This window comes from Dendropsophus ebraccatus, chromosome 7 (assembly GCF_027789765.1).
Source record: "Dendropsophus ebraccatus isolate aDenEbr1 chromosome 7, aDenEbr1.pat, whole genome shotgun sequence".
Taxonomy (NCBI): Eukaryota; Metazoa; Chordata; class Amphibia; order Anura; family Hylidae; genus Dendropsophus; species Dendropsophus ebraccatus.
The window spans coordinates 93,783,901-93,805,358 of NC_091460.1; the positions used below are offsets into that span (position 1 = coordinate 93,783,901).

Consider the following 21,458-nt stretch of genomic DNA (forward strand, 5'->3'; position numbering starts at 1 on the left):
CTCGGTCTCGGATCTGACTTCATCGCCAGAGTTATGGCCCTGTACTCTTCCCCTTCGGCCAGGGTCAGGACAAACGGATCCCTGTCGGAGGCATTGCCGATTAAAAATGGCACGAGGCAGGAGTGCCCCTTGTCGCCCTTGCTCTACATCATCACGATGGAACACCTTGCCGTTGCGCTACGCAATAATCCCGACGTGACAGGCATAGAAGTTAGGGGTGACCATCATAAACTGGCGCTCTACGCCGATGACTTGCTCCTATATGTTACACGCCCACACATAACTCTTCCGGCAGTCCTGAAGGAGTTTGAGCAATTTGGCGGACTCAGCAACTTTAAGGTGAACCTTGCCAAAACCGAGGGCCTTAATATCTCACTGACCCCTCATGATTTCTCTCTGCTGCAGCAGAATTTTTCTTTTAAGTGGCAAAAAGAGAGTATTACATATTTGGGAATTCAGATCCCTTCATGCTTGGAATTGCTGTTTCCGCTGAATTATGTCCCACTGCAGAGGGGGACACTGAGCATGCTCCAATCCTACCACCGCGCCTTCCTTTCTTGGTTTGGTCGGATGAACATCCTCAAAATGGATATGCTGCCGCGCTTTCTCTATGTCTTTCAGACAGTGCCGATCCATGTTCCGGCTACTTACTTTAAACAGCTTCAGCGTGCCTTTGTCAGATATGTCTGGGGCAATGCTAGAGCGATATTGAGCGTCAAACTTCTCACTAACAAGAGGAGCATGTGCGGCACGACGTAACGCCGCTGCGATCCTCCCTGCTGATGGGTGACACCCTCCGGACCCCCCCCCCCTTCCCTCCCTCCCTCGGCATGATCGCTCGGCATGATTGCTCTCCCGCCCGGTGGCCTGTGTACCTGTCTGGTGGAGCCGCGGTCCGCTGGGATTCCGGGGGGACGCGGCGGGCGGCGTGAGGAGGAGAAGGCTGTCTGGAGTGAGGATGGCGTGGGTCGTGGCTTCTCCGAGGATGCCGGCTTCCAGCAGGCCGCTGAAGGCGGAGGGAATGAGTCACGTGAGCCAGCTGGAGAAGGTGCACGGAAGCCGGGAATGCTGGGAAAGGCAGACCAAGCAAATGGAGCGTCGAGAAGACGGCCAAGGAGTTCCCTGGAGCATGGAGCAAGGTGGAGGGGTAGGAGGGGGAGAAACCCTGCGCGGACCATATTGGGGGTGCCCGGCTATAGACTGGGGCACTGGCTGTGGTTATACCTAGGTGCGGTACCCAGGGGCACTTGTTGATGCTCGGCACTCGGCACACCAGGTCTGAGCCTGATTGTATGAACCTGTATAAGAGCAGGCTGCCTGGGGATAATCACAAACACCAGCTCCCATTTGAAGTCTGCATACGGATGCATGGACCTTGAGAGGGTCTAAGGTACTGTGCTCAATCTCTCAGACTGTGTGATATTTAAAGGGGGAATTGCCACCACTAAGGTGGCATGACTTTGACATTGAATATTTTTGCTTTTACTCCCTGTTGGCATTACTATAAGCGAGGTGGATGCTCAGTATGAGAGGAGAAAGATAAAGGTAAAACTCGAGGTGGAATCTGTTTAACCTCTTATCATCTATATGGTTACATTCTCTAATAACCTGCAATCTTAATGTACTATCCTCTCTAGCTGAGGAGTATTGTGGAAACTGCATCTGAAGGCTGCAATCCAGGACATCCGGGCACAGAGTCTAAAACGGGAGACCACAATATGCTGGTTGGAAGGTACACATGACTGTATGGGGGCGCTCCTCCCATCTACCCCCCCCCCCCAAGATTTAAGATCATGAGAAATAGTGGCGGGTTTTCTTCTCTCCTCCTCTCCTTTTTATTGCCGCTATGTCGGATTTCGTGGACTTATGGCTCCATATGTACTCTCCCTTAGGTCTTGCGGTGGCTGGATCAAATTTCGCTGGTTTTAAAGTTGCACTAAAGGATACATGGTTGCCTCATTGGAATTTGCATACTTATTCTTCAAAGATACTGGACTGGCTCCTATTAAATGTGATGGGCGCTCTGTGTGACCGACCTCTGGTTTTCACCCTCTCACCCAAAATCAATAATTGTTATATTATGTGTGTAGCATAACTATTACAACCAAGGACATAGGACTGGCCTCTAACCAAAATTGATGGGTATATTATGTAACTGATTTCTGGTTCTCACCTTCATATACAGAAGTAACAACTGTCTTATTATATGTGCGTACTATAACCACTATAGCCAAGGATATCGGACTGGTTTCCTTCTGGCTTGATGAGCATATTAAGTAATTGATTTTCTGTGTTTTCCCCCTATACCCAGAATTGACAACTGTCTCATCTTATGTGTGGGGCATAACTATTAGTGGGGATATTGCAACTGGGTCTCCTCAACTATGCCACCGAAACCAGCTAATAAAGGGGTTCCTAAAGGTTCCCCCAAAGAGAAGGGGGAGGGCACCAGGTTGGATAAATATTTAAAGTCCCCTCTGGCAGGGAAAAGGTTTGGCACTAAAGATAGACTCTCCCTGGTTTCTAATCCGGGCACTCCCGGGTCCAGGTTCTGAGCACTGGCAGATATGGGTACTGAAGGGGAGGGAGAAGCTGCAGGAACGGCCCCCTAAACAGAACTAGGAGAGATACTGGCTGAAGTACAGAATTGTGTTAGGGCTATCTTCTCAATTATCCCAGGTCTCGTCGGACATTACACTAATTAAGGATGACCTGAATAAAGTAAAGGATAGGGTAATGGGAATAGAAAAAGAAATGCCCACTATTGATCAAGCCCTGAAACACTCACATAGGGAAGTAGAAGGTCTGAGGAAAGATAATCTAGAGATCAGGAACAAATTGCAAGAACTAGAGGATAGTTCACGAAGATGTAATCTCAGGATGGTGGGATTCCCGGAGGGGGCGAAGGGGAATAATGCCACAGAGTTTCTACAAAAATGAATAAAAGAAACGGTTGGGGAGGCTGAGTTGTCCCCGTTGTTTGGGATAGAACGAGCACACAGGGTCCCGGCAAGAGCCCCACCTCCTGGTGCCCTCCCACGTACATTAACCCCTTAAGGTCAAAGCCAATTTTCGATTTTGCGCTTTTGCTTTTTCCATTTTATGTTTAAAAGTCCATAGCGCTTGCATTTTTTCACCGACTTATATGAGCGCTTTTTTTTTGCGAAACCAATTATACTATGCAATGACCAGCATTATTTTTCCATAAAATATGCTGCGAAACCGGAAAAAAATAATTTGCGCTGTCAAATTGAAAACAAAAACGAATTTGTTTTGATTTCGGGGAGTTTTGCATTTACGCCGTTCGCCCTATGGTAAAACTGACTTGTTATGCATGTTCCTCAAGTCGTTACGATTACAACGATATATAACATGTATAACTTTTATTGTATCTGATGGCTTTTAAAAAAATCAAAACATTGTTAACAAATACACGTTCCTTAAAACCGCTCCATTCCCAGGCTTATAGCGCTTTTATCCTTTGGTCTATGGGGCTGTGTCAGGTGTCATTTTTTGCGCCATGATGTGTTCTTTCTATCGGTACCTTGATTGCGCATATAGGACTTTTTGATCACTTTTTATTACATTTTTTCTGGATTTGATGCGACCAAAAATGCGCAATTTTGCACTTTGGAATTTTTTTGCGCTGACGCCGTTTACCGTGCGAGATCAGGTATGTGATTAATTAATAGTTCGGGCGATTACGTGTGCGGCGATACTAAATATGTTTATTTATTTGTTTATTTATTAATTTATATTTATAAAATGGGAAAAGGGGGGTGATTTGGACTTTTATTAGGGGAGGGGATTTTTTATTAATAAAAACACTTTTTTACTTTTTTTTTTACATGGACTAGAAGCCCCCCTGGGGGGCTTGTATATACATAGCACTGATCTCTCATAGAGATCAATGCTGTGTATATACACAGCAAAGATCGATTAGATTGGTCATAGATTGCTATGACCTGCTGCAGGCCATAGCAATCTATTGCCGAGCCGGGATCAGCGTCATCCCGACGCTGAGGCCCGGCACAGGCAGAAGAACGGATCTCCCCCCCGCGATCGCATCGCACGGGGGAGATCCGACCTACTAGACACCAGGGATAGTGTGCATAAAGCACTTCAATGCAGCTGTCAGGTTTGACAGCTGCATTGAAGTGCTTAATTATCCGGCGCGGCAACGGGACCCGCGCCAGCTAACAGAGGCACTGCCCGGCTGCACATGTCAGCCGGAATCAGCGCTGTTCAGAGCGGGGTCCCGGCGGGACCCCGCTCTGAACACCCCCCGCGGCACCATGACGTATCAGATACGTCATGGGTCGCTAAGGGGTTAATAGCAAAAATTCTGTGCTCAGGGGATAGAGACAGGGCCGGCTCCAGCTTTTTGTGGGCCCTTGGGCGACAGAGCCTCGGCGGGGCCCTTTGAGGAGCAAATCATGGAGAGACAGGCGAGGAAAGATTTGCAGCAAAAGAAACATGCGGCTGCTGCATATCTTTCTCCTCCTGTATCTCCTGATCTCTGTGGTAGTCAGAACTCTGGAGGAGTCAGACCCAGTCACAGGATTTTTATATTATATATATATATATATATATATATATATATATATCATGCTGGTGCTGCTAGTTCTCCTGTATACAGCTCCTGCTGTGTGTGTGTGTGTGTGTGTGTGTGTGTATATATGCATACATACACACACACACACAGAGCAGGAGCTGTATACAGGAGAGCTAGCAGCACCAGCATGATATAGATATTGTGACAATCTGGGGGTTACTCACTGGCTGGGATCGCCATCTCCTGGGCCTGAGACGGTTGGCACATCACAAATTGCAGTCCAGTCAGTGCTGTATGCTTTATACGGACCTCAGTCAGCTTTATTTATCCGTTCAAAAAACACAAGACATAGGCAACACTGCCAATAAAATAAAACCTAGGCCGTCTAGCCACTGACTAACACCACAGCTTCCCTAGCTGTCACTTATGAGCCTAATGCTCAATATCACCAGCTCCACTGGTCTTACCCAGACTTCTTGTCTGCAGCTCCCACAGGCCTAGTGCTGCCTGTTCTCCCACACTGGGAGTCTTCACCTGGGAGCCTCTGGAGTCTCTAATAGAGCTCCACCAGGTGGTTTCAGAGCCTCATTAGCTCTTGGACTGGAGTGGAGTACCTGGACCAGGAGCTCCACCTGAACTCCAATTCCCACTCCAGAGGCATAGAACTGCCTCTTACAGCCCCACCATGCCACAATATATATATATATATATATATATATATATATATATATATATATATATATATATATATATATATATATATATATGTATTATATGAACATGGTGAGACCTCTATACACACACTGAATATCACTGCAGGACCTGTATATAGGAGAACTAGAGGTCTCACCATGTTCATGAGAGAGAGAGAGAGATACAGATATCTAGTTGTTTTGTGTATAGAGGTCCTGCTGTAACATATATATATCCTGCTGTAATAGATATATATGTTACAGCAGGACCTCTATACACAAAACAACTAGAAACCAGCACATACAGAACACTTAGTTTGCAGAGCCTACCGTGCTGCCCGCTATCAGGTCATGTGTCCGATCACATGACCCGTGACATCATCAAAGGTCCTTCACACTCAAAGGTCCTTTCCTACTCGGCTGTAGGGAAGATTTGTGAAGGAAGACAGGTGCCCGGGGGCCCCAGTTTGTATCGTTGGGCCCCTAACTGTCACATGCGGCCTCTAGGGGCCCAGTCCCCTTTGTTACTACACTTTTTTTTCTTTTTTTACTAACAAAAAAATGTAGTAACAAACGGGACTGGGCCCCTAGAGGAGCTGTGGGCCCCGGCATTTGCCCTAGTCAGCCGGGTGCTGACGCCGGCCCTGGATAGAGACTTGGTTTTCAAGAAAAAAACGGGGAATCTGGGAGATTTACAATACAATGGTAATAAGGTGGCGGTTTTCCCGGACTTCTCCAGAGCTACGCAAACTCAAAGAGCAAGCTTTGCAGGGGTTAAAAAACGGTTACATCTGGCGGAGATAAAGTTCTCCCTGCTGTTCCCGGCTAAGCTTAGAATCATGTATAATAATAGTGTTATGTTTTTCAGCGACTCACAAGCTGCTTCTGACTGGTTGGAACGGGAAGGTCTATGAGGGGAATCCGGCTCTTTGTTAATCTTTTTGGGTATATGATACAGGCCTGAAATGAATAGCCTTGAGTTGGGGGGGGGGGGGGAAGGAGGATGCAGTAGTAGGAATCCTTGGTATGTTGGCAAGGGTTAAAAGTGACGTGGGATCCAGGAGGGGATCAGCCGGGGGAGGTTAGGGAATTTTCCTTTTTTTTTTTTTTTTTTTTTTCTTTCTCTCTCCCTCCTACTTCTTCACCTCTTTGCTCTTATTATGCGTGAATGATTTCAAATGGTTAGGGTTATCACATGGAATATACGCGGACTAGGTGATCGCCTCAAAAGGTATGGTATATTCAATCGGATTAACAACTATCTACCAGTTATAGTATGCCTTCTTGAGACTCACCTTACCTGCGAATCTGTACAGAGTATTTCAAAGGGATGGACCTCAATGGTATTACACTCATTTGGCTCCTCATACTCTTCCGGGGTGACTGTTATGGTGCATAAGGAGGTTGATTTTGAAATCAAGGGGCATCGGTCTGATAGTAAAGGGAGATTCGTTTTCATCTGGGGGATTTTGGAAGGGATAAACACAATCTTAGCTTTTGTCTACCTCCCTCCCCCTTTCTCCGTGGACGTACTTTTGGAGTTAGGGAATTTTAGCAAGGATAAGGACTATATTAACTTGTTTATATCCGGGGACTTCAATTGTGTGATGGAGTCTAGGGACAGACGGTCCTCGAGTAGTAGGCAAGCGACTGTTGATTCTCCTTTGAAAAGGTTTGCGGAGGAAGGGGGATGGTATGATGCGTGGAGATTATTAAATCCATCGGTCGATATTTTCTCTTGTTTTAGAGCGTCTCACAAGGCTGCTTCGCGTATTGATCTTTTATTGTGTAATCAAGGTGGGTTAAGGGAGATTAGTCATATAAGTTTGCACCCAAATCCATATCAGATCATACATCTCTTTTTTTTTAATCAAAGTTATTTTTATTAAACATTTTCCAAATACAAGTTTTCTCCCAAAATAAACATAGTTCCCCAGGAGGGCATACCCTCCCCCCCCCCTTCCACCCTAACCCCCCCACCCCTCCCCAACACCCTCCCCCCCAATATTCCCCCAACTCCACAAACATAAAAATATATAACTATATAGAAGGTGCAAGAGTCCATAGTTCACAACAGTACTTTTACAGCATGAGTGTTCATGAGCAATCAACTAAGAATACAACAACAAAAAAAAAAAAAAAAGGGGAAAAAAGAAAGGATCTAGTAGACCAACAAGCCCACACGTGTCGCATGTCCACTGGCAGTAGATGAGAGTAGCACAAAAGTGAAAAGACAGAGCATTCTACGAACTTATGTGCATCTTAGCTCAACCTATGTGCGGGAACCCGGGGGGGGGGGCGAGCTCAGGAGCAGCCATCCACCTTCCCCACAACTTTTCAAATTTCTTAGTAGCTTTTCTCTTTTCGTGTGCATACCTTTCTGTACCGATTAACCAGTTTACCTTAGCCACAAACTCTGACACAGTAGGGGGGGCCTCGTCCAGCCAATGCTGTGCAATTAGTTTACGTGCCATAAACAAAATGCGCGCAACTGCAGTCTGCTCCACCACGTTTACTGCCAAGTCATCTACATACCCCAGTATATAGACCAGAGGAGATTGCTGCAGTTCCACCGCATAGGCTTTATGTATGGCCGACTTCACCCCCCCCCCCAGTAGCGGAACAGCTTGGGACAACGACAGAACATATGTAGGAGGTCTCCTTCATGAACGTGGCATCGAGGACACAAGAGTGTATCCCTGACATGGATAAGGAAAAGGAATTGTGGTGTGCGGTACACTCGGTGTAATAAGTATAAGTGCGAGAGACGGTGCTGCTCACCCAGGGATAGTTTGGGTGTCATCTCTAGTATCTCCTTCCATTGACCTTCCTCTATGGGACCAATATCTGCCTCCCATTTTTCCCTCAACATGAGTGGGAGCCTGTCTAAGTATTTAGAAACAATGTGTCTATAAAGACATGAAATAAGTCCCTTGGTAGATTCAGAGTCTCCCACAATATTCATGGGTGGCAGACATTGCACCCCCGACCCCAGCAACTCCCCCTCCGCTTCACATGCATGACACAATTGCAGGTACTGGTAAAATTGCGTATGAGAGAGAACATATTGACTCCGTAACTGATCAAAACTTTTCAATTGACTGCCGTCATATAACTGCATTACTTTCCGGAGTCCCGCGTCTCTCCAGGTGGAAAATCCCTCCAGGAAATAGAGATCCCCTAACCATGGGGTGTCCCAGATAGATGTGTAAGGTGTGTATCCCGTGATGCCATATAGGTCCCTAATTTTCCATCACACCTTATGAAGGAGTAGCAACGTCGGCACTTGTGGGGTGAGGATTACTACCCTTTTAGCCTCCAGAAATTCAAACAAATGGTCAGTCCGTAAATGATGTCCAATCAGAGTCTTGTTCTGGTCCCCACCATCATCTACATCCCACCGCTTTAGGTGTTGCAGCTGGGCTGCCAGGAAATACATGGCTGCATTGGGGACCGCCAGGCCTCCATCATCCTTAGGTCTCTGTAGCGTTTCTAATTTAATACGTGGATGCTGTGAGCCCCATATCAATGCACGGAAGAGAGCATGAATCTTATGGAAGATACGAGAAGGAAGCCACACAGGAGAGTTGTGCAGAATATATAATAATTGTGGCATCCAAATCATCTTCACCAGATTTGCCCTGCCCACCACTGACAAAGGTAATTTGCGCCAGACAGCTAGCTTCTGCTGAAATTTACAAATCAGGGGTGCCATATTCAACTGCTCATAAGCTCGAACATCTCTAGAGACAAAAACGCCTAGGTATTTGAAGGAGTTAACACTTTTCAGCGGAATGGTAGGGTCCAGCTGCAAACCACCCTCTGAGTCTATAGGCATAATAACTGATTTGTCCCAGTTTATAGTAAGACCCGAGTAGGTCCCAAACTCATTTATTATGGACATGGCCGTAGAAAGGGAGGAGGAGGAGTCACTGAGATAAAGTAATAAATTGTCGGCGTATAACGCCAGTTTATCCTCCCTCGACCCCCTCCTAAAGCCAGCCACTCCAGGGTGCGAGCGCAACAGGGACGCCAAGGGTTCTATCGCCAGCGCAAATAACAACGGAGAGATCGGACACCCCTGTCGCGTCCCCCGATGGAGCGGAAAGGAAAATGACAGTCCCCCGTTAATCCGCAGGCGCGCCACTGGGGCTGAATATAACAATTTTATAGATGACATAAACATCGGACCAAATCCCATCCTGTCGAGGACCGCCCACAAATATGGCCATTCGATGCTGTCAAACGCTTTGACAGCGTCCAATGAGCAAACTACCCTGGCCCCCGGATTATCCACCGGCAACTGCAAATTGAGATGTAGTCTACGAATGTTTAGGGCTGTTAATCTGGCAGGGATGAATCCAGTCTGATCGGGGTGTATCAAGGATGATATGATCCCAGAAAGATGGGTGGCCAGAGCTTTAGCTATGATCTTTACATCGACTGGAAGTAGAGAAATGGGCCTTAGGGTGCGTTCACACCTACCGCATCCGCAGCTTATTTTTCCGCGGAAATCCGCAGGTCTGGTAGTGCAGATTTCAACCTGTGAGAAATCCGCGTACGTGTGCGTTGTGCGGTTTTTCCACAGCAAGTTTATCGCAACTGAATTGTCCGTTTTGAATGATAGAATGTTGAATAAAGTTTCCTGGCATCTAATTGAAATTAAAAAAAAAATAACCTTATCAAATTAGCCTCACTAAATCCGTGACAGGAATCACTTCAGTGTTGTAAAATTTGGCCACTGTGGTGAATTTAGCCTAAAATCAAACACAAAATGCCAGGTTCACATGGCCGTCTTCGCCTTAGGCGACGTTATATTCCGCTACTCCTGCGACTAGCACTTACGCTGTGTCACCAAAAAATTCTGCACGAGGTAAAAAAAATTTTTTTTCCAATTGAACCGGTTATTTTCAATGGTGTTCACTGGTGTTTGGTTTTTCGGCGTCTTGGGTGGCATTTTTTTGGTCAATTACGTACATTCAAATGTAATTTATCTGTCTTTCTGTTTACCTCATCAAATGCAGTCATGGTTGTAAAAAGTTGTAATTTCAGATGTCAGTGATGCCCTCCTCACCAGGGTTTTTTTTTTTTTCCTTATAATATGTGACTTGCAACCATATCTGCTGTTGAGTGGAAAGATGGAAATGTTTATTACTAAGGTCCGAGAATATGTTTTTACACAGTAGTAAAAATTATTACACTGCTTGGCGGTGAGGAGTAGGAGGTTGCTCTAAGTTTGCTCTAAATATATGTGCCACGATGAGTCCATGCAGATGTGGGGACCGCTTTGAGGCGGAGGAGGGAGAGTGGGGTTTGACACTGCAGGCCGTTAACGATACCGACTACTAAACAAGTTTCTTACAAATGTGGATGTCCTCCATTATACTGACTATTAGAAAGGATGGTGTGAAAGCTGGGTGACCTCAATTAGACTCACTACTATACAAGATGCTGGGAAAGCTATGTGACCCCATCATACCAGATGCCAGGGCAGCAGAGTTACACCTTTATACCAGATGGCATGGTAGCTAAGTGAACCTATTTTACCTGATGCCAGGGAATTTCAGTGACCCCATTATACAGGATACCTGGGAAGAAGAGTGACCCCATTATACATGATGCTAGCCAAACTGAGTGACCACATGGCACAGGATGCTAGGGAACCTAAGTGTCCCCACTATAATTACCCTCCTTCCTGAGTTCCATTGATTCTGTCCTCTGGCCCACTGGGATTAGGTAGTATTCCATTTGTGGTGGGCATCAGGGGGCGGTGCTTCCCACACTGGGCCAGGATTTGCCAATATTGGGGCCAGGCCCTACCAGGAAACAAACGGGGCTGTTGTCAACTATGGTGAGGGATCATCTCTGCCAGTGGCTGTTGGACAATGTGCTTAGGGGAGGGCCAGGGCCTTGCTTTGAGATTGATGCCTCTCCCTTTAGGTAGTTGTCCAACTGTGTATGTGTGTTTTGGGGGGGGGGCTCTTTCACAGTACTGCCACTGCTGAAGCACCATTGAGACAGGCCACGTTTTTTGAGGGGGGCCGGCCACCTCTAGGGCCAGGGCTCCATAGCAAAAGCCTTATCCTTATTATTGGTAGCTATGCCACTTCTTGGGATCTGTGTTGAAATTCTTAATTTGTGGTATGGTGGAAGAAGCAGAAGTGATGACTTTTACCAAAGAGTAAACAGTAATGGGTATCTTTCGTCATTGCACTAGTTTTTAGCTTGAAAAGAATTATTAAATATACCTAATATAGATTTCAATGTGCTTGGGAGATGTGCCGTGCTGCTCCAAAATATTCCTTTGCCTTTTATTCTTTCTAGGAGTGTCGTTACAAGCGTCTGTGGGTGCATCCCTATCTTCGTGAGCATAACACCAAAGGCTTCTTCTACAATCTATATGGGGATTTGCGACGGTAAGCATGCAGTTGAAGCCTTGGTGAATTACAGACTATTGCAAAATTAGTTTGTGTGGTAGCACACTGTTCATCTCTTGTGTGGTCTTCTAATTTACAGCTATCCATGCAAGTTTACCAGCTTTTGCCGTGTGACCATTGAGCAGTTTGATGAATTAGTGCAGATTGTGAAACTGCCACTTACCTTTCAGAACACCAGGATGCGGAGGTCAATTTGCCCTGAGGAAAGACTACTCATCACCTTGCGGTAAATTTTTTTAACATTACATATGTACATTAAGCTTTTCATAATTTGGTTGATTTTAATGGTTTTATCTTCTTTGTCTTCCCCCCCCCTCTTCTCTTTTTTGCATATGTAGTTTTTTAGCCACAGGAGAAAGCTATGCATCCCTGCACCTTCTATTCCGGGTTGGTAAATCTACCATCTCTGGAATAGTTAGGTGTACATGCAGCGCAATCTGGCAGAAATTGCAGCCTAAGGTGATGCCGCGCCCATCCGAAGAACGTTGGCTCCAGGTTGCGGCAGCCTTTCAAACTGTAGCCAACTATCCGAACTGCTTAGGTGCGGTTGATGGCAAACATGTCAGGGTGAAGCAGCCACCGCACTCAGGATCCAGATTTTACAATTATAAAAAGTACTTTTCTGTGATTCTGATGGCTGTGGCTGATTCTAACTGCATGTTTGTAGCCATTGATGTTGGTGCCTATGGCAGTTCGGGTGATTCTCGGGTGCTGCAAGCATCTCAAATTGGACTGCAAGTTCTCCGAGAGGGCGTCACGCTTCCAGCCGCCCGACCTCTTCCCGGCTCCACAGAGCCAGTACCCTTCGTGATGGTATCGGATGAGGCTTTCCCAATAATGCCAAACCTGCTGCGCCCATACCCACGGAGAGAACTGGATCCCCGGAAGAGGATTTTTAATTTCCGGCTGTCTAGGGCACGTAGAGTTGTGGAGTGCATCTTCGGGATTATGTGTAGCCAGTGGCGGGTCTTGAACACTGTCATCCAATTGGATACCCCCACGGTTGATCTGGTTATCAAAGCTTGCTGTGTTCTCCACAACTACTGTCGATCTAACATCTCTGAGGTAGTTGTGGAGGCACAGCAAGCCCCAGTTGATGCAGGCATCAACTGGCGTGGGGGTTTCTCATCCAATCAGGGTGTGCAGGTTCGAGATCTGTTTGCTGACTATTTCATAACTCCTGAAGGTGCCGTGCCCTGGCAACACTCCTGTGTTGGTGATGAGTAGCCACCCAGGGCCTAGGGGGGAGTGGACATGGATGCACACAACATGTCTCAACAGTCTACGCTTGCAGCTTGAAGATTTGACCTCTACATTCAAGGACAACCTACTGGACACACTGCCAGCAGCCTACCAGGTTTTGATATTTGCAGTTGTTGTGGTAATTGGGAACCACACAGAATATTAGGACTTTATTTGATTTGTGTGTTATGTGTATATACTGTTTAATTATTAACCCCCCCCTAAAAAAAATAAAAAAAAAAATTATACTTACCATCTACATCCAAGTGTGGGTGTGTGTAGTGCCATTTGGCAAATATTGGTCTCAGCCCTCAAAAGGGTCATGATGTGTAATTAAAAAAAAAAAAAAGCCTAACATATTGTGTATTCCTTCTTTTGTGTCTGACTATGTTTTACCATTTGTTATGTAGCCATTGCCCACCACAAATTTTATGCAAATGGTGATGTAAATAACATACCTAGATTCGCACATTGATATAGGGCTATATCAAACAGCTTAGCCAAAAATGTCACATATCTAGTTATATTAATATCAATATTCATTTATATATATCTAAACATATATCTCTATATAGATACCAATATATAATCAATATGGTGAAATCTCTCTCTTTCTATTTCTGTCTATGTATATATATATATGGTTCCACACAGATATAGCTGCATCTATCTTCAGAGATATGCGTAGGTCTCACTATCTAGCAAGATATATCTATCTATCTATCTATCTGGAGAGATATATCTATCTAGATACAGATAACTAAAATTTTAACAAGTAACATACACATACTCATATGGTTATATATATACACATATTATGAAAGAGAGAGTGCAATACAGAGAGACTCAAACACATGTAGAGTACACATCCAAAAACTTAAATTTTTTCAAAAAATTGGATAGCCAAGTATGGTGGCGGCACTTTTATTGTTACAATAGGGCTGGGCGATATTGGCCTAAATCAATATCGCGGTTTATCGCACATGCAGCCGCGGTAACGATAAATTAAACAATAATTATGACACCCCCTTTTTAAAAGCCACACCCCTTTTGAAAACCCCATTTTCTGATGGTAATACAAGCGTGGATTTATTCCATATAACAATGTCCAGCAAACTTCACAAGTAATACACAATGTTTTGGTGTCTCCTACATCATTTTCAAGTGGTACTTAAAAATGGCATAGGAGATGCCGGAGCATCGTATATTAATTGTGAAGTTTGCTTCACATTGTTGTATAGAATAAATCCACGTTTGTATTACTATCAGAGTGCTGCAGAGTATTTTTTACTTGATACAAGGTCTGGGATATGTGTGCTGCATTTACTGTTTGCGATACATAGCTAGATAGATAGATAGATAGATAGATAGATAGATAGATAGGATATAGACGGACGAATGGATAGATAGATAGATAGACAGATAGATAGGAGATAGACAGGGAGATAGATAGGAGATAGATAGATAGGAGATAGATAGATAGGAGATAAATAGATAGATAGGAGGGAGATAGGAGATAGATAGATAGAGTACTATCTTTCTATCTCCTATCTCCTATCTATCTCTGTATCTCCTATCTAGTTACCTATATCTTTCTATCCAATATCTACCCCCGGTCACACTGTCACATGCTGCCCTGCCCCCCCTGTCCCACACATACAGTGTCTGCAGGGGTCAGGTATGGGGTCGGCACCTCCATGCTCCCCCGGGCAACCACCGCTCTCTCTCGCACAGGAATCCTGTAGCACATATATCTGCCGGCAGCGTCCCGGACTGAGTGTCACACATGGCTGCTTCCAGCACTGACGGATTCCTGTGCAGGAGAGAGAGCGGTGCCCCATGGAGCGAGGATGTGCAGACCTATACCCGACCGCCTGCAGCCACAGTATGTGCGGAGAAGGGGGGGGCAGGGAAACCGTGCAGCCCGGCAGTAGCAGCGCTGAGCACACACCAGAGAGAGAACTGCGGCCTGGATGCAGCCTGTCACATCTTCAGCCCCCGCAGCAGCATCTTTCATCCCTTGCCCGGCACCAGTAAATGTGCGACCTCGCTGGGATTGGGAGGTTAATCGGAGGATCAAGCTGTCCAGCCCCCACCTCTCCACCCGGCACCCCTCTCTCTCCCTGCACCAGAATGCTTGGCGCCCCACGTGCTTGTAACAGGTAGAAATGTGAGCGTCACACATGCCCCCCCTCCCCCAGACAGCAGAATAGTTGGCCGGGCAGCGTAGGAGCAGGGACGCGAGGGAGAGTAACATAGGGGAGAAGAGCATGCGGCCACCGGGTGAGGGGAGATAAATTACCGCAAATACCGTCCTGGCCGTGTTTAGGTCGTTTAACCAACGCCAGTGACGGTATCGGTATTTTTGCAGTATAACGCCCAGTCCTAAGTTACCATTTAATATTAATATCCAGTAGGACTTGAAGCGCAATTGACCCGATTCTAAATAAGTTTTCTGGGTAAATATTGCCGTTTTATTTTGCTTCACTGTAGGTAACGAAAGATATCAATTGGGAAACATCAAACATGGTAGTTGAATTAACCATTATTTTGTTACTACACATTTGAATAATCAAAATTGCAAGAGGTATTGCCTGTTAGGCCCTAGTAACCAGAAATATAAGTTATGGCACAAGCACACTGATGTATGCCTTGAGTGTGGTAATTAAAGAAGTGATCATCCAGGAGGTTAATCCAAAACATCCCTGTGGCCATACCCATAACTCAGGCCCTTGCTTCTGCTACATTTCAAAGCGGATGAAGATAGCCGTCAAAAAAACACAATAATGTGTTTTTACTACTATTGACATTCACATTGATGCCCTCTGGATTTAGATGTTGCCCTATGTACGTTGAAAAAACAGTGGACAACAGTTTAGAATTTGCAAAAACTTTTATTTAACACTTCGCAAACATAAACTGCAATGTTAGGTCAGAATTTTTTGCTCATGACAAACTTACAATAACAAAAAAATTATAGATCCATAAAGGGAACCAAATGTTCTAAAATTTAAAATATACAACATGTGGTCATTTTGGAATTATTAAAACTTGCACCCCAGTGTGATCAGAGATTATTTGCCGATATCTGTATGTGGAAACAGATGTTACTAATATGGGGCAAATAAAAAATAAAAAAAAGGTAAAACTTAAACATCAATTGTATACATCCGCCCAAATAGATAACATGCACCACATAAGCCATACTACACAAGTGGGTTGCGTAAATAACTGAGATTCGAAACTACAGAGACTGACACTGTAATGAACTTACAAAATATTAAACATTTATCAAAAACTAAACTTTTTTAAATGCTTTGGGGCACATGAAAAGGCTAATCCACATTACAGATGTGCATATTCCCGTAAGATTAACCAACACTATTTTACCAAAAAAGACCACTATTGACTGACAGAGTAACAATTAGATGTTATGGTAGGCAATTTGCTTATGGGCCCAATATGGTTCACACCCATAACGGGTAATGCGTCATTTACACATAATTTACTAACAAACACAAATTACAGTGATGCAAATAATTGTATGTTTTATTTGCAAGATTGACCCCCTTCAACGTGTGCTCCCCACCCGGCAAATGTGGTTTATTACTGATACTCAATTGTTGTTAAAGGAGACCTGTCATCCCCTGGTGCTGGGGTGATAGGCTCTCGACCCCCCCTGACACCACCCTATAATCACCGGATCCCACCTTGTCCCGCTTCCTGATTCGGCCGGGTCACAGAGTTTTCGTTGCCCAAAGCCCGGTGCGTGCGCTGACAGGAGAGTCCGACGCTCATAGAGAATGAATGGGGAGTCCAATGCTCCTTCATTTTCTATGAGCGTCGTACTCTCCTGTCAGCGCGCGCGACGGGCTTCGGCCGATGAAAACTCAGTGGCCCGGCCAAATTAGGAAGCGGGAGCCGGTGGGATCAGGTGAGTATAGGGTGCTGTAAGGGGGGGTTGGGAACCTGTCACCCCGGCAGTTGGGGTGACAGATCCTCTTTAACCAGCTCCGCCATCTAGGGTGTAAACCAACAGCCTCTGGAGGTAATACTGACCTGGATGGCTGTGACCCCTCTGCCACCTAATCTATTGCCCAAGGGTGATTACCTGAGCCAAACAAGGCACAGCCAACTACAACTGAACTGGTGATTATGTGGCACAGGGTGGCCAAGTTGATGGCCGGTTACAGCAGCCAGCCAGACCTCATCAACATTACTTCGCCTACCCAATAAGTCGTACGGGGTTAACAGCAATTCACTAAGTATGGTGCACCACACTTTCCTTGTGTATTGCACAAGGGAAAAGGTGGAAAGTCCTATAATTAAAATAAATTCCAAATTTTTTTATAAAATTAGCCTGTGTTTGAATTTGTAATTCTATGGTAAATGCTGCACTACAACGTTGGGCATAGTTGGTGATCAATCATTTAGCAAATGTCTAAAGTCGCATGTAAACGTGAACATTTGCTAGATGTGTTGATTCTTTATGTAACATCAACCTGCATACAGCCACTTGGCACACAGAAATCATTTTTTACATCAGACAGCATATTCTGGGTGCTCTTTCATGGGCCCCAATCTCCATATTGTGTGTTATAAGGTTCGCCATCATTACAGTTTGTAACTGCAAATAGTGTCTGGTGAATGTGGGGTGCAAAGCTCATATAACAGGTCTTGCTCAATACCAACATCTAAACACCCATAACTTACACCCAGTACAAGTAAAGGGTCGCATCTGTGGACTGTAAGCCTTAAAAAAAGGAGGCCACACAGACTCTACTGTGTTAATGCTGCTGCATATTGTTACAAAGAGGAGGGCACAAACTCGCCAACAGTTTTTTGCCTCCATTGTCTGGTAGAGAGGATGATACATGGTGGTGCACGTTGCTCATGATGGAAGTTGGCCATTGCACAAAATATCATCATCTTCAACAGACAGTGCTCACATTCTTTTTGAGGTTTGCTTTTGACTTCAGCACTAGAAATAGCAAGTTACATGCCAATGGGACAAGTGTTGGTATTCTGTGGAAAATGCGGATATGCCTGGGTAAAGAAAGTTTGATATGTGCAAATATAGAACTTTACCAAACACAGATTCTTCCACAGTCAGTTAAATTAGCTTACATGTGTTGCAGCCACACAAAGTAATCTAGCTAAAATTGTAAAAACAAAATAAGTTAACTTCTGAGGCTACACACCCAGAAAAAAGTGCAACATTGTAAACGTAAACAAAATGCTAACATAGCATATACAACTGTAAACGTGAACAACCTGAGTAGCAATGTGTAAACACACAAATACTTTTGGGCCCCATTCCACGGAACAATCTGGGCGCAAACAACAGTGTAAGGGCCCTATTCAGTAACACAGTAACAATAATGGCCTAAATTGTCCCCATTTGGACAATTATCGCTCAGTGGAATAGAGAGAACAATCATCGGCTGATCATTTATTTAGGGCCAGAACAAAAAGTATCATTCCCCCAATGCGCATCGCTAAGACTGAATAGCGGTGCTCAGTGGGCGATCGACGATTGGAGAAGCAGCAGCAATACATAGCCTGTCAGGTCTTCTTGTCCACTATGTCTTCGTTCCCAGCTCGTGCACCATCTAACTTCAGAATGGCCTATCAGCTGACTAAGCACTCAGTTATTCAAAGTCCAGGACCGCCACAGACTGTGATTGCCTGAGTGGCCTGTCAGCTGCCAGTCCATTGTAAAGCAAGAGCGCAGGGGACGCGGGGAGAAAGACTTAGGGTAGTAGAAGCCCCAACAGGTAATGAATACTGTTTCTCAAATAGTTGCTCTCCTGGCGTGAACCGCTATTACACTGTAACTATGCGCAGTGGGGGATAGATGATTTTCAGGCTGGCCGTAAATAAAGGCATGAAAAATCGGCGGATGAAACGATCATCAACTGCTAGTCCTCTCTATTCCACCAAGCGATAATCTGGAAGTGTGTGGCTGAATAGCGCAGATTTGACCAATTAAGGTTCCTGTGGAATAGGGCCCTTACTGTCTCATTTAGCGCAATGTGTTCAATACATTATGGGTGACTCATACGGCGGCACATGTGATGCCACTTTGCCAGCCTCTGTGAATGTGGGGTTTGGAGCATTATATTGCTGCTCCTGAGTGCCACTAGAAGGAATTTCCGAGCTGTTTAACATCTCCAGAAATGACCCCCTTGACTGAATTGTAGACCCTAATTGAGAACATTCTGCAACAGAGGGAGATCTGCCATGTCTAAGTGCTGAGGTCCCAGCTGATGTTTGTGAAGTTATTGCTGTAGAATATGTACTCATATGCTGATGAGAGCTTCTTTGATAATGTTCAGTTACTTGCTTAAGAGCAGCAAATAGTGATACATTATCAGGAATAGGCTTCGGATCAGCATACAAAGACATTACCTCAAACAAAGCTGAAACACACAGCCACTGTCTTGCCTCTGGTAGACGCCTAAGGCGTTCAGCTATGGAAGAGGACAACTGATCCCAGTGGTCCTCTTTGTCGACCCTTTGGATCATGCTTAAGGTCTCACGCTCCATAGCATGAGAGTGGATGCATCTAGCTGACATAGCAGAGGCAGAAGCGACATTTTGGTCACCAGAGGCTCTTGGGCGATTGCGAGGTGTTGCACTTGATCTTTGTGATGGTCCAGGGGCTGTATCCGGCGTTTCAAACATGTCACCAATAGATCCTGTGGATTGTGCTGGACTACTGGGATCCTCCTCATTTTCTGGAGCAGATATGTTGCCATCAGTGCTGCAATATGTGATAAGAAAAAGAAAAATATATATATAGTGCTGTCATGCTGATAATGGTCCTTCACTTTGTCAAAAAATAGTCATGCTGAAATGTGACATGGACATGGGGGGGCATTGCATTTAGATCGCCACGGCCCTTACATACATTATTGTCAGCAATATTATTGGCTAATGAATACTAACCTGCGCATCTCACGGCCGCTGTGTAGGAAGTGAAGTTGTTCATAATAAGCCATCCTGCGTTTTTTGGGTGAGGAGCCACTCTTTTCCTTCTCATTTTCAAACTTACGAAATTGATCACGTAAAGAGCGCCATCTGTTCTTCAAGTCAGTGTCTAGTATAAAACATATATAATCGAGTGTTCAAACTTAACCACAAACCTCTACAAAACAACATTACAACTGCATAAGATAAGGTTTAGCTTCATATATGTATAACAATGGAATTTTCCGTACTTATTTGCTTTTTCAAGGTTTTTGCATATTCTTCCCACTCTGGATATAATTCTTTGCATATCTTTAGCCAAATTTCTGCCTTTACATGCCGGTCACTATAACTTTCATGCGTTATGTCCCATAAACTTGTATGGGACTCCACCTAGAAGATATGACAAAAATACACTGTGAAAAATATGGAAATCTAAAACAATAATTAAAAACATTTAAAAAAGCTGCTACAAGGTACACAATGGCATTGTAAAGTACAAAATGCTTTCACTATTTAAGTAAAACTTAACAACCTGGTACACGGGTGGGGGTGGTGGGACACTGGGAAGGGGGCCATTCACAGACATAACATACATTACAAAGTTCTATAACTTTGTAATGTGTGTTATACTGTGAATAATTTTTTAGCGCCGGACAACCCCTTTAAAAATGTGGGGTGTAGTAGTACAGGTAAATATGACGGGGGAATAAGGACAGAAAGAGATGATGGGTGTAATAGTACAGATTAAGATGAATGTTTTATTTGAAGTTCAAGAAAAGATGTAGGTTGTTATAGTCTGGGTCCACATGAGGGTAAGGGACACAGCTAGGAGCCCCATGAGACCTTGGAGACTTGAAAGAGCATGGGTCAGACTGTGGGGAACATGGGGTACAATGGTGAGCATGTGCTAGACTGGGGGAGTAGCAAACATACTCAGTATACCCCTTATTCCCGGCCACACTCCTCCCGGACGCACATAACTCCAGCTCCTTGATCACCACTATAACAGGATGATTATCATCTCCTGTCCTCAAATTGAGGTCCCCAGAGGAGGCTGCAGGGACTGAAGGCTCGAGGTACATGCACACAACTACTTCAGTCAACATTTCTGCAAAGCCTACAGCTAGCAATGCAATCACCTCCAACATGCACACAATGTTGCAAGCTAAGAATACACACGTGCACACACTTTGTCCTGCAAAGCTTTCACACATGCAGACAACTTGCAAAGCAAACTCTTACCACAGGCACACAAGTTGAAAACCAATCACTATCCGAATGCATACAAGTTGCACACCAACAACACACTCTCACATGCACAGAAACCATTTCACACATGCACAAAACTTGCACAGCAAACATTGCACACATGCACAAAACTTGCACAGCAAACATTTCACACATGCACAAAACTTGCACAGCAAACATTTCACACATGCACAAAACTTGCACAGCAAACATTTCACTCATGCACAGAAAATTACAATGAAAAATTTTTAAAAAATGCACAAAAAGGAATGTGGCTCTCCAAGCATAACTATTGATTGGTGCATGACA

The 21,458-nt window shown here is 44.7% G+C and overlaps 1 protein-coding gene across 1 annotated transcript; it reads left to right on the forward strand.

Moving 5' to 3' along the window:
- The first annotated feature begins 10,385 nt into the window (after positions 1-10,385).
- On the forward strand, positions 10,386-13,014 carry LOC138796579 (uncharacterized). The gene is made up of 4 exons (XM_069976187.1): positions 10,386-10,406; positions 11,572-11,663; positions 11,764-11,910; positions 12,023-13,014. The coding sequence occupies exons 1-4, from the start codon at positions 10,386-10,388 to the stop codon at positions 12,909-12,911; spliced, it is 1,149 nt and encodes a 382-aa protein (XP_069832288.1). The 3' UTR covers positions 12,912-13,014.
- The last annotated feature ends 8,444 nt before the right edge of the window (positions 13,015-21,458 follow it).

What these genes read in the sequence shown, in the direction of transcription:
- LOC138796579 (XM_069976187.1), top strand. Translation starts at nt 10,386, where the DNA reads ATGGAAATGTTTATTACTAAG. An exon ending in TGGAAATGTTTATTACTAAG is followed by an intron (nt 10,407 to 11,571) that starts GTCCGAGAATAT and finishes TATTCTTTCTAG; the next exon opens with GAGTGTCGTTACAAGCGTCT. An exon ending in CTATATGGGGATTTGCGACG is followed by an intron (nt 11,664 to 11,763) that starts GTAAGCATGCAG and finishes TCTAATTTACAG; the next exon opens with CTATCCATGCAAGTTTACCA.